A 13,913-nucleotide genomic window follows, 5' to 3' on the forward strand; every position below is an offset into this window, starting at 1 on the left:
CCCTCCTCTGAAACAACAAGCACCAGTGTTTATATCGTCTCACCATGTCCTTTATTCAAACCCTTAATATGATTTCAAAATTAAAAGCATTTACTGAGACACAAGAAACACAGGAGCGGAGATAGAAGATACAAGTAAATACAAGGTAAGACTGGTCATTATGCGAAAACTTAAAGTCCAGCTGAAATCGCAAAATATTTCTTTTTTAAATGTGTTGATGATAAATTATAAGTGTTAAAAGGAAGTGATGGACTACAATCTGAGATGAGGCACTGTGCGTACATCTTTTCATGTGAGACATGCAACGCATCAAATGATAACGATGTGTAAAGGCACACAGGAGCAGCAGCAGACAGCAGCTCTGTTCTGCTCTCTGCGCTGTTCACAGTACTCATTTTCTCATTAATTATACGTTATTTCAACAACCCATCCATTATTAATCACAATGTTCATTTTTATGACTCTATCCGTAGATGAACTGGTTGCTGGACGCTGAGTATCGTCATGTCCACGGACGGAGCTATAGCATGTTGTTTGAATCATGTGGGTAAAAGCTTTAGTCCGTAACTTTTTGATATTAATGAACGTCCGTTACATTCAAGCCGTTGCCAAATGAATTGCTACAAAGCTAATTAAGACTATCAGCTCCACACAACTCTCTCTGGATCTCTCAGCATGGCTATGTTCAGAAGATAGTCGCGTCCGCAGAAACTTGAGTGAAGATAATGACCTCTTCTGAAGAGTCTATCGTGTTTTTTGAATCCTCCGTGTCCTCCTTGGCTACTAGCAGCTGTGTGGAGGAGGGGGTGCGAGATCACGGAAGGCTTGTATCATGTGGACGCGCCGACAGTTTTGTTGTCATTACTTAGAATTCCTCATAGGGGCGACAGAAAGTACGCACTATGGCTTTAACATGGACATGAATATTGCGTTTATTCCATTTGTGATCATATTTACGTAATGTAATGTTTACATGGCACACACAGAAATCATGTTATTCATATCTCCGTACAAGCTCGCTGACGAATAGTTAAGTTTAGGAAAAAGATTGTGGTTTGGATTAAAACACCCCCGAGGAATGGACATGCGATTCCTGGGTGAAAGTATTAAAATGATATTATATTTTGGATATTTTTTCTGTAATTTTGCGTATCTTCAGGCCGTAGCTTTATCCCTTCTGGCCACAACCGCAAATCTGTGCAGCTTCCAAAATGCAGAGGTGTCAAGTAACGAAGTACAAATGCTTCGTTACCTTACTTAAGTAGAAGTTTTGGGTATCTATACTTTACTGGAGTAATTATTTTACAGCAGACTTTTTACTCCTTACATTTTCACTCAATTATCTGTACTTTCTACTCCTTACATTTTAAAAATAGCCTCGTTACTCCTATTTCAGTTCGGCTTGTTTTCAGTCCGGCTCGTCATCGTTAAAAAAAAAACACACAAAAAAAACCTATCCAGATAAATCACACCATCCGGATAGAGTGAATTTGATTGTGGTTGGATGAGAAGTATAAACATGTACCATTTCGACACCCTATTGGTTTGTACGTGATCCATCGCACCTGCACAGACCTAATACAGCACTGGTGCCAACGACCGTTATCTACCGGACCGAATAGCAACGCAGGTTTTGGTGCTTTATCAGGTGCAACTTACATGCCTGCGCTTCTCTCTGATGCTCCGAAAACAGACGTTAGAGGGAACTGAAACATCGCCGCACGGGACGCTAGTTAACACTACAGTTGGCAGCAGGTAACGTTAGCCTACCGTTAGCTAGTTAACACTACAGTTGGCAGCAGGTAACGTTAGCCTACCGTTAGCTAGTTAACACTACAGTTGGCAGCAGGTAACGTTAGCCTACAGTTAGCTAGTTAACACTACAGTTGGCAGCAGGTAACGTTAGCCTACAGTTAGCTAGTTAACACTACAGTTGGCAGCAGGTAACGTTAGCCTACCGTTAGCTAGTTAACACTACAGTTGGCAGCAGGTAACGTTAGCCTACCGCTAGCTAGTAGCTGGATTGAACACGGTTAAAATGCTGACAGCTAAACGGTGTAAAAGTGTATTTCACTGTAGAGGATTGTAACACCAGACTGTAGCTGCCGTTGTCTGAAAAACACAGACTCAGCCTGAAATAAGTTATTGTTATAAGTTATTGTTATTACATTTTTAAATGTGAGACATGCAACATTGCTTTTACTTTTATACTTTAAGTAGTTTTGAAACCAGTACTTTTACACTTTTACTTGAGTAAAAAGCTTGAGTTGATACTTCAACTTTTACAGAAGTCTTTTCAAACCCTAGTATCTATACTTCTACTTGAGTAATGAATGTGAATACTTTTGACACCTCTGCCAAAATGGAGAAGGCTATCATAGGTTAGTAGCTAGGCCTACGTGTCACCAATCAGTTTCATGTTCAGTCTGCATATAAACTGCTCACAAAAACCAGGTATATACACAGTTTATAAACTGTCAGAAAGGAGTCAATGGTACAAATGTACAAACTTGCTGACGGCCGAAACGCAAAACTTGAGGCTTCAAAATGGTAGTCCACAAATCAATGGGTGACATCAACGTTGGCTACATCTACTTCTTTTATACATTCTACGGATAGTGTGTTTGCAGTTAGCTCGCCAGCTACATAGTTGTACTTATGCTCAGTACTTTTGACTTTTTAAGCTCATCACAATGACATTTTACCTTACTACCTGTCTACATCTCTGTATGTATGTATATATACCCCCCCTGGGCGCCTCCCTAGGGAGGTGTTCCAGGCACGTCCAGCTGGGAGGAGGCCTCGGGGGAGACCCAGGACTAGGTGGAGGGACGTCCAGCTGGGAGGAGGTCTCGGGGAACACCCAGGACTAGGTGGAGGGACGTTCAGCTGGGAGGAGGCCTCGGGGGAGACCCAGGACTAGGTGGAGGGACGTCCAGCTGGGAGGAGGCCTCGGGGGAGACCCAGGACTAGGTGGAGGGATTATATCTCTAACCTGGCCTGGGAACGCCTCGGGATCCCCCAGTCGGAGCTGGTTAATGTGGCCCGGGAAAGGAAAGTTTGGGGTCCCCTGCTGGAGCTGCTACCCCCGCGACCCGATACCGGATAAGCGGATGAAGATGGATGGATGGATGGATGGATATATATATATATACACACACAGGGTGCGATTTGTGGAAAAAGCAGAGGGTGGATGTTTTTTGATCATGCAACAAAACAAAACATGCAAGAATTAAATCACCCATGCAATACCACGGATGTAGTGCCCCTCGTTCAGCCATGCCAAAACACTTAAATATGTACTTCAATATTTAATGTAAAATACAGCGTGTTCAACCCGGGGAGCGCTATATGCGGCGAAAACAAAATACTTTCACCCAGGAAACACTTGTTCGTGTCTCCGGAGTGTTTTAATCCAAACCACGATCTTTTTCCTAAACTTCACGAGTCGTTTTGGTGCCTAAACTTCCCTGTCATCGCGGCGTGCCGCTCACTTTTTCTGGCTAAAATCCACTACCACGGCCCCTGAAAGGACCTTCATCTGGCGGCGCCTGTAGCCGGCTCTCAGTCACCTATTGGCGGCTAAACAACTGGTGCTGGTAGCCGGCGTCCCGGAGCTCTGTAGCCGGCGTCCCGGAGCTCTGTAGCGGCTAAATACAACCAGAAACTGCTGCTCAGATTTAATCATTCTATGTCACTATGTTAACGTTACAGCGCTTTGCTTAGTTTAAAATACTTCTATTTTAGGTATATAATGGTGTATTGGTGAAATAGCATTGATCACTTTGAAGGGGGCGGTACATTTCGTCCCGACTGGGGATAAAAATAATTCCGCAGGGATATGTAGACCAGAAAGGGGGAAATCCCATGCATATATACACTTCCTACATATATACAGTACATTCACTACCATGTTTACATTCAGTTTATTTTATACCTGTTGATTACAAATATATATTTTAAATACTACGTTGGATTTGACCTTCTTTTACTATGTTGTAATTCGTAATATTTTTTACTTCTATGGTTTTCTTTTTATAGTACATATTTAATGAGCACTGTTCGAGGGAGCCTGAGATCTAACATTTTCATTGCGGTTGGCTGCTTCCCTGTAATTGTTGTAAGTGCATGTGACAACAAATAACTATGGCACCGAGCTCCTTTTACCACCTACTTTGCAGGGACACATGGATGAATTTTGCTGCGACACTTTCAGGTCTGACCTGGCATTAAAGAGATCTATACACCTCGCACTGCAAACAAGATCATTCACACTTTGTATTGTGAACAGCCTGGGATTATTTTATGTGCATGTCTTCACCTTCATGTAAAGTCTATGGTCTAAGGCTGGCAGGTTGAGAAAAAGAGAAGGGAGTCTGGTATTCTGTTCTTACAATAACTACGTTAACATGCACATAATATTCCAGTTTTTGCCCTTATTGCGAAAAAGACGATATTCCGACTAAGCTGTTTACATAAACATAACATAACATAACACTAATATTCCAGTTTACATGCAACCGTGCAAAAAGTGTTCCAGCGGTGGAGGACTAGTTGGACCGTGTGAACACAGCGTCCCTCTTTCATTCCTTCAACCAGCTTCTAGAAAAGGTCGACTTATATCCAAGTATTTCATGTTTAAAAGTAGCTGTTTTTCACCTTCTTTTCTATTGGCCGAGCATCTCTACCGCAGCCCTGCAAACTGTCACCTGGTTGGTTTGTGTACAGTAATTATAGCAACAGACCGTAAGCCGTAAACGGGCGAGAGGCCGTAAACCGTCACAAACTGCAGTAAAAACCCTGATTGAGATGCAGATTCTGAATGCGCTGTCTACATAAAGAACACTTCTAAAACCAGATTAATACCGACATATCAAACATTAATCGGAAAATGCTATATTCAGAAAGAGGCTTATTCTGAATATCTAAATATAATATGCTATTTGCATGACCCGTATCAAATTCGGAATATTGTCATATTTGCAATAATAGTGGAATATTGGTGTGCATGTAAACATACTCAATGTATCCATGAAGGACACGGTGTTCACAAACTTCAGCTAGTAACTGTAAAGCAATGTTTTAGTAGCAGTGATGCAGAGTAAGAACCAGAACATGTAGCTTCCAAACTGTCCCATGTTGACATTAGCAGGTTAGTTTTTACATTACATTATATTACATTACGTCATTTAGCTGACGCTTTTATCCAAAGCGACTTCCAATTAAGTGCTTTCAACCCTGAAGGTGCAAACTCCAGACAACAAGTAGTAAATGCAAATACATTAGCTTTAAATAAGCAGATATTTGTGCGTCTACCATAAAAGTTGTCTATGTAGTAAAATGATTTCTTCCATTTAGTCCAGTTATGAACGACACGGATCAAAGATTTCTGGCTGTGTTTTAGTTGTTTAAAATATTTTAGCGATGTGTTATACGATAAGGAGTCCACAGGCTGTTTATTTAGAAAATTGACTGGATGCGGTTGATGCTAGAAGGGATACAGCTACGGTGTTTATCTGAGAAAATGTGGCGTTGAAAGTTAAGTTTAGGCACCAAAACGACATGTTAAGTTTAGCAAAAAAATCTTGGTTTGGATCAAAACACTCCAGAAGAACGTTCCCTGGGTCAAAGTATTAAAATGATATTATTATTTTGCGTAACTCATGGTCGTAGCTGCATCCCTTCTTCTAGACACAACCCCTCGGCTGCTCTAGCCGTTCCACTTACTGCGAGGCCTGTTGAACGCCCTGCGTTATAGAGCTGGCGCGTATTTTTAATGGAGCAGAGCGGAGAGCCCCTTCAGGGATGCTTCTACGACCTTCTGAGTCGCGGCTGGTGGGATAACAACCGTTGCTTCTAGCGGCTGCGATTGCCGATGCCGGCCGACGCGCCTGGTGGAATTTCGGGGTTGGTCTTAACAGAGCTGCTAGCATGGCTGTAGACTTCACGGAGCAGCTTTGCAGCAGACAAAAAACCCATGCAATTTCATTTCAGCTGGACTTTAAAACAATAAGCAAGAATACGTTTCATGTTTAAGCTAACATACTGTACAAAAGTTGATTAGTTAGTAATCTTACATACATACAGTACTGGATGCTTCAGTCAAGCAAATGTCTATCGGCCTTTAAAAAGGTAAAAGAAGTGCATTTTTGAAAAACATGCAGCTGCAAACTCATTGTCACACACACACACACACACACACACACACACAGGTTTGTTTCACTATCTTTGTGGGGACCCGTCATTGACATAATGCATTCCCTAGCCCCTTACCCTAACCTTAACCATCCCAACTAAATGCCTAACCTTAACCCTTACCCTCACCCTAACCAGAACCTCATTCTAACCCTAATCCTAAAACCAAGTCTTAACCCTCAAACAGCCCTTTAACCTTGTGGGGTCCAGCATTTTGGCCCCACAAAGCTGTTGGGACCCCACAAGTATACTGGACTCCCGGTTATGGGACCCCACAAATATAGTTAAACAAGACCACACACACACACACACACACACACACATCAGTCCAGAGTGAGGAGGAGCATCATCATCATCAGGGATTCTGCTCATTGTCGGGGTCGGCGCAGAGTTCAGATACTGTCTGTATTGCTTTGGCAGGGAGCACACTGATAAGGATTCGAAGCTCGCTGTCCAACGTGTTCATTAAATATTGCAAATAAATCAATAAAACACACGTAAAACCAGTGGTAGAAGAAGTATTCAGACCCTACACTACAGTAAAAGTACTTATACACACATACGTGAAAAGTCCTGCATCCAAAACCTTACTCAAGTTAAAGTATGTATGTTGCAGACTTTTTAAAGACTTCATTTATCTTAAGAAGTAGGAGAACTATCTCACATAAAGCACATAAAGCAAAACTTCATCCTTCAGTTTATCACAATCTTTGGAGAGGGGTTTTCGCTGGACAGGAAGGGGATTAAAAACTGTCACCTGCAAAGAAAAGTAGCTGCAGATTCAGGTGATAATTCTCTGTAGGTTCATGTCATTTGAAACATTAACAAAAACTATTGATAATAGCCACTTTGAGGCTTTAGACTTCCAATGTTTTGTCTTTGTTTTTAATAGGGCTGTCAATCAGTTTAAATACTTAATCGGGATTAATCCCATGATTGTCCATAGTTAACGCGTGATTAATTGCAAATGAATCACCCATTTTTCATCTGTTCTAAATATACTTTAAAAGGGATTTTTCAAGTTTGTAATGCTCTAGTGGACGCACTCCTTCAATGTTATCACCAACATTCAACATCAACCCATCTGGAGATAGGTGGTTTTCACTGCACAGGAAGGGGAAGAAACACTGGCATCTGAAAAGTAACTAAAGCTGTCAGACAAATGTAGTGGAGCAAAAACTTACATTAGTTTATAAGATGCAGTGGAGAAGTACAAAGACGCATAAAATGGAAATATTCAAGCAAAGTAACTGGAATTTTAAGACTCCCCCTTTTAGTTTACAGGACAGACAAGAAAAACATTAAAGGGGAGAAAAGATGAAAAGAAGTGGGGGGAACTAAACAGCTCAGCTCGTATCCCATTAACATGTAGAGTTTTTTATCTTTCATCTTTCGGCCTCTGCCGATTCTCTTGCTCTCTATAGTTTTTCCCTTTCAAAGCCTCCGGCTATCACCTTAGTGAAGAGATTCCCAGAGAGAGGTGTATCATCCAGCGGTTCACAGAGACTTGGGAACAAAGGCTCTATTCATCATAACGTACACGCCCCGTAACGTAACAGCTATACATGTTGGAAGGGGAAGAGGCACAGAGGAAGGATACTCACATTTTCCCTGATCTTGTGTTCCTTAAGTGCCCATTTTATCTCCGATAAAGGACACTTAGTGATATTTGTTCTCTTCCAGTTTGACCCTTAGGCAACCCTCCTCTACTCACATGCACACACACTCACACACAGACCTAAACAAAACACATCGTTTGAGATTTAAATTACTGAACACAGACCCTGTATCCTCTTGACTTCCGTTTCAAAACATAATCAAATCATTCTTCTTCAAGAGTCAGTGAATATTCAATTACGCCGTATTCTTAAATAACATTAAAGACAAATGATACGGCCACTTGACCATGGCTTTCTGAAATCTCCCTCTTTGTCGACCCTGCTCTGACATAAATAACAGCTTTCAGACACACACACGGAGGACACCACGGATGCATTTTCCTCCTTAATGTACAAGTGTTTATGTCGATGCTGAAGAAAGGTCAATCCCATATCAAATACAGAAAGAAACAAATCATTTTTTTCTATGTTAAGATAAAACGTCTTTCTGTCCGCCAGCAGCAAAACATAATCCTTTACTTTCTAGAAGAACGTACCCTTTGTGGCACTGTAGAGAATCTTCTTGAAGGCCTTCCTGAAATCGTTGTTGAAGATGGTGTAAATGACCGGGTTGAGGCAGGAGTTGCAGTAGCCGATCCAAAAGAAGAATTTAAACAAAGGGTTGGGGATGCTGCAAATCTCAGGGCACACCGCCTGCAGAGAGTAGGAGAAAAAGAAGGGGAACCAGCAGATCACAAAGCCTCCCATCACGACAGCCAGGACGAAGGTGAACCTCTTCTCCCTGTTAGCCATGGCTTTGCGGCGGGATGTGGGCGTCCCCTCAAACTTCGGCGTTTGCTCAGGTGCCAGTTTGGTTGAGCCAGATGATGTGGCCATTGTGTTTTTGTATCTACACGCCAGGTTCAGCATCTGAACTTTGAACCCTTTCCTTTGGGACAATCCCAAAGTTTGCTTGTCAACCTTGTTCGTCTCTTCTTTGCTGTTAACACCGTCCTCGCACATTTCTGAGCCAGAGCTCGATGAGTTCTCGGGGGGTGCTTCCCCTCCTTCGTTTGGACGCGTCTGGGACTCTTTGTGGGGAGCAGCTGAGAGGACTTGGCTGCCATGTTGAGGGATTGAAGGGGAGGAGGTGGATTTTTGGACTGGGACGTTACTCGAATTAGCAGGGTGCCGATTGTCCTGGCTCGCGGTTTTCTCAGGCAGGTTTTGAAATGATGACGGAGTTGATTCAGAGCCAGACATTTTGGCCAGGCCTTTTTGTTGTTGGCCAGCTTTCATACCTCCTTGATCCCCATTCTGTTGTGACTGCTCAGATATCTTTGCCGGAGGCTCATTGGTTTCCGCGCTTGCATTTCCTCCTGCTGTTGCTATATTCTTCTGTCCCGGCGGGCAGCGTGTGTGCTGCTTCGCGATCTGATAAATCCTCACATACACCAGGATCATTATCACACAGGGGACGAAGAAAGATCCGATGGTGGAGTAGAGAATATACCAGCGCTCGTTGTTTAGCTCGCACACCTCTTCGCCTCCTTCGCTCTTGTCCAGGGTGAGAAGAGGAGGGAAAGAGATGACCGCAGAGATCAGCCAGACTACGATGATGGCCGCCTTGATCCGTATCGGGGTGCGTTTGGTTCCGTAGGACACAGGCCGAGAGATCGACAGGTAGCGATCCAGCGCTATGGCGCACAGGTGCACGATGGAGGAGGTGCAGAAGAGAACATCCAGCGCCAGGTAGATCTCACACCAAAGGGAGCTGAACGCCCAGTAGCCCTGCAGCTCGTTAGCCAATGAGAACGGGATAATAAGCGTGGCAACTAAAATATCTGCTGCAGCCAGCGACACCAGGAACAGGTTCTGAGCTCCCTTAAGGGATCGGGACGTCAGGACGGCGATGATGACCAGGATGTTCCCGACGATGGTGAGGATCATCATGAAGGTGATGGCGATGGCGAAGGCTGCGGTGGCTTGCGGAGTGTAAGGCGCGGTCCTGGCGGTGCTCCGGTTGCATGGTTGGGTGCCGGAGACAAGGCTGATGTTCCGGTTGGGGAGTCCGACGAGCTCCGACAGGCAGGGGGCGTCCGGAGCTGCTGCCATGGTTTGGTGACGCGGAAACTTACAGAGTGAGAGACGGCAAAAGGGTGTTTCTGTGGTGAACCATTGAGAAATAGAGTATTCCCCAGTTAGATGAGAGGCCGAGGGGCCGATGGTTGTAAGTCAAGGGGAAGCCATGTAATCTGCAAGAGAGAGACTCATTTTATTGTCAACATATACTGTAAATGTTATTAAGTTTACATACATAGATATAAAGAAAGAAAGCATACAGAACACACAACACATATACGCAGTGGCTGAGTTACGACGAATGGAGTATTATCATTTAATGCTACTTTGTACTTCTACTCTGCTACATTTCAAAAGGTAAATAATTTACTTTTTACTGCTCTACACTGACACTTTTAGAGGCTACTGGTTACTTTGCAGATTCAGGTTTTACGTAACAATACATTCGTTTTAAATCAGCTACTTGAAATGCGTAGTTTTTCATTTTTGTGGCTTTACCTTTTCTCACAGGCTATGTTTCTGTATTTGTTTTTTTTCTGCTTAATTAACACTTGCAAACTGATGTGACTGTGTACAGTTGTGATGTAGTGAAAATCCAATAAAAAATGTTTATAAGATACTGAACATTGTTAAAGATTATAGACTGATCTGCTAACACAAAAAATATTTCCTGGTAGACAAATGGCCGTTGATTTGAATATAGGAGATATGTGAAATCTGCAAATGTTTTTTTTCTGTTGTCATTTTCAGTCGTAACTGTACGTTTAAAGATCCATCCTATCTGTGGTCTCTGCTCTGCTTATTTTCTGTTGATTGGGTTGCTTTGCTAGCTTCTTTGATAAACCAAATCTAGCATTAGCAACAGCAACATGTCCCCGCCGGTCGGAGTGACTACTAGTTTGGCTGGTGTTATGTTCTTTAGTCTGTGGCCCAACAGGTACATTATCTCTCCAAGCTAACGTTAGTCAAAGTGTTGACGTATGAAAGCATCAAACATGCATCTTAGATGAAGGAGATGAGAGTTTATCCAGTCGTTCCTCGTCCTCGTTTGCTTAGCGATGTTAAACTGTTTGTACGGGACGCCAGAGGTTTCTACCAGGAAGTTATTGGACATAAACATCGTGTTTGGTTCTATAGGCCGAGTTTTGGTATCTGAACCGAGAGACAGAAAGCTGGATTGGTGCAGTTTGCATGTGCTGAATAGAACAATGTTGCACTGATTCAATAAGAACCTTAATTGATAAACAGGATTAGAATCAGAAGGGATTCATTTTGGAGCTATACACGGCTCTACTTCTTAGTTTTATTCATAGCAAACTCTTGGATTTATGTAATGTTGTGGACTGAAAGCTTCAGTATCATATGCAGGAGTTTTCAACCCAGGAGTCATTGTAAACAAACATTGTGATAAGGTCCATACCAGTGGGTTGTGAACCTTTTTGGGCTTATGGACTCTTATAAATGTTGGGCATTGTCCCAAACAAGTCTTTCTTGAGAATGAGACCCTAGGTCTCGATGACATTACCTGTTTAAATAAAGTCCAATTAAAAAGAAAAAAATCCTTCGGTTCCAATAGGGCTTCGCCGGCTGCCCTCGGGCCCCAATAAATGTGTGGTTGTGTCTCCATGACATGTGTCAGATGTCTACGAGTTGTATCAGTCCCATTAAATGTGATCATCTTTTTGGTGAACTGAACATACCAATTTCCAACTAATGGACGTGAACGTCGGAGTTAAACGGTCGCAGTTTGGTTAGCTTTGGGCACCAAAAACTACTTGGTTAAGTTGATAAAAAGATGGAGGTTTGGGTTCAAATCAGACGTTACGTCACTTCCTGCAGGTCACCACGTGACGCAGAACGTGACGTAGCTCCGTTTGTTCCGTAAAGTTAAAAACAACTCTGTTTCCTTTTCTTTTCAAACGGGATATGAACCCCTGGTCACGTGGGTGAAAGTCCTGTGGCTGTTTTGCCTGGGCTGTTTTGCCTGGCTGCTGTTTGGCTGAGAGTGCTGTTCTGTGCACTGTACCCGCAGATGCAAATGTCGCTGCACGCCCGTCCTGCCTTCACGGCCTCTGGGCAACAACAATACGGTCTGTACTGGTATACTGTCAAACTTGAGAGCCACTTGTTATTATGTGGGCCAGAGTTTTAAAGGTTTGAATGTAGCAGAAGGGGTTAGCAGCTCCGTACGTTATAATTTGGTTGATTAAGTTAAGTTTCTTTTTCCCTTTTGTTATTTTGTTTTCAATTCAGTTAAAAAATTACATTTACATTTTGCTTTTTTTTCATTCGTGAGTTTAGTTTCTATTTACCAGTTTGAGTTACTTGGTTAAGCTCCCATTGTTTGTGTTCTAATTACAATTGGTATTTTGTTTTTCTTGCTTTATTGTTCAAGTTGTCTTCTGTGAGGTCTTACAGTTTGAGTTCTGGAACAACTGGTGGTTCTGGCAGTTTATATTGTGTGTCTGTGTGTGTGTGTGTTGTCAGGTTGGACAGATAGTCTAGCTAGCTGTCTGGATTTACCCTGCAGAGATCTGAGGAGACCATAGTCCTCACAAATCCACCAGAGGTTAGAACGCCAACACAGAGACAGAGGAAGGGGACGGACATCCGGCCGGAAATGAGGGACATTGGCGGATAGACTATCATAACGTTAGCTGTAGTCTGGGGTAGTTAATACTGAGCCTCAATGCCTTCGGGACCGAAGGGGTCGTATGCTGCGCTCACTATAAAGCCCCTTGACGCAAATTTGTAATATTTTTGCTTTGCACATCAATAAAACTTCTGTTTGCGTGCATTTTTTAAATGTTACTTTTCTTTTTCAGTGACGATGACTGAAAGAAGCAGAGAGACATAAAAGTACATTTGTCAGGATTTTCTTTAGTGGGCAAACTGTCACTGAAGAGTCCAGGTCTGTTTTCAGAGATGTTAGTATGTTTTTTTTTTTAGATGATTTTCATGTGTTTTTGTTGGCTTGAAGGGGTCACATTTTTTTTTGTTTTCTTATTGCCTCCTTTGCAACATTTTCCTGATTTAATAACGTCCAGTGTTCATTGATCTTTCATCCTAAATCAAATCATATATTGTGTTTTTCCATTCCTGCAGCTCTTTCTCTTCATCAGCTACTGTATACATGTCTTTATATGTGCAATTAGTTTTGTCCAGTATGCCTTTGTTGGAGGATATAAGCTCATCCATATATTCTATTATCCAAAACTGTAACAGTCAATTGTCTATGTTTATGATCATTATAACGATCCCTCTCACCGGCAGAAATCCTCTTGTTTCCACAGTGGACAGAAGGGAAATCATAGATGGCAGTAATCACATTCATTTCTTTCCAGAATCTGTAATGCCGACGGCGACATGAGAACAATCTCAAGCTATACAGCCTCAAAAGAAATGCAAAATGTTGTCAAATGTAGACTCACCGGATAATAAAGATCTCCACTTCAGCTGCGTCAGTGCGTCATCCCATGTAGAGAACTTTTCAAGTTGATTTTCTTGCACACACATGCAGAGATTTCTAAGGAGAGTATCCGGGGATGCTCCGCTGTGTGTCTGTTAAACCGAGGCAGAGAGTTGATCTCCACACACCGGGTTAAAAGAAGCGCCGGGCCGGGAATGAAAACTAAACAAAACCGAACAGGACAAATATACAATCCGGTTATTCTGTGAATAAAATGTATGACAAAAATTAAAACAAAAAGTAGATGGCAAGATTATGGATTTGAAAAGCTGATGTATCCGCGTGCAGTGGGGCTCCTCTTTACATACCGGGTTGTAGTCTCAGACTGTGCTCGCACCCGGAGATGTGGAAGAACTGACGCGGATGTTAACGGATAAACGAGGACGCGCTTTTTTACGCGCAGCCTGTTCCACACTGTGTCCGGCTGTGCGCTTCATACAGGCTTCTCTCCGGGAGGAGAGGAAAGGGGAGGGGGGGGGGGACGTGTCCATCAACGGCACAAGTAGAAAACAATTTTTTGATGTGGTTTGTTCCACATTTGGACGCCTTTTTAGGCGATTTTTGTCACA

At 42.7% G+C, this 13,913-nt stretch overlaps 1 protein-coding gene across 1 annotated transcript; it reads right to left on the bottom strand.

Annotated features, from left to right (window-relative positions):
• Positions 1-7,418: 7,418 nt before the first annotated feature.
• Positions 7,419-13,667, bottom strand: LOC144531406 (alpha-2B adrenergic receptor). Its single transcript, XM_078271509.1, has 2 exons — positions 13,307-13,667; positions 7,419-10,048 (listed from the first exon to the last, which is right to left on the bottom strand). The coding sequence occupies exon 2, from the start codon at positions 9,906-9,908 to the stop codon at positions 8,337-8,339; it is 1,572 nt and encodes a 523-aa protein (XP_078127635.1). The 5' UTR covers positions 9,909-10,048; positions 13,307-13,667; the 3' UTR covers positions 7,419-8,336.
• Positions 13,668-13,913: the final 246 nt, after the last annotated feature.

This window comes from Sander vitreus, chromosome 16 (assembly GCF_031162955.1).
Source record: "Sander vitreus isolate 19-12246 chromosome 16, sanVit1, whole genome shotgun sequence".
In the NCBI taxonomy this organism is placed as follows: domain Eukaryota; kingdom Metazoa; phylum Chordata; class Actinopteri; order Perciformes; family Percidae; genus Sander; species Sander vitreus.

Excerpts from the sequence above, each read along its gene's own strand:
- LOC144531406 (XM_078271509.1), bottom strand. The coding sequence starts at position 9,908 with ATGGCAGCAGCTCCGGACGCCCCCTGCCTGTCGGAGCTCGTCGGACTC.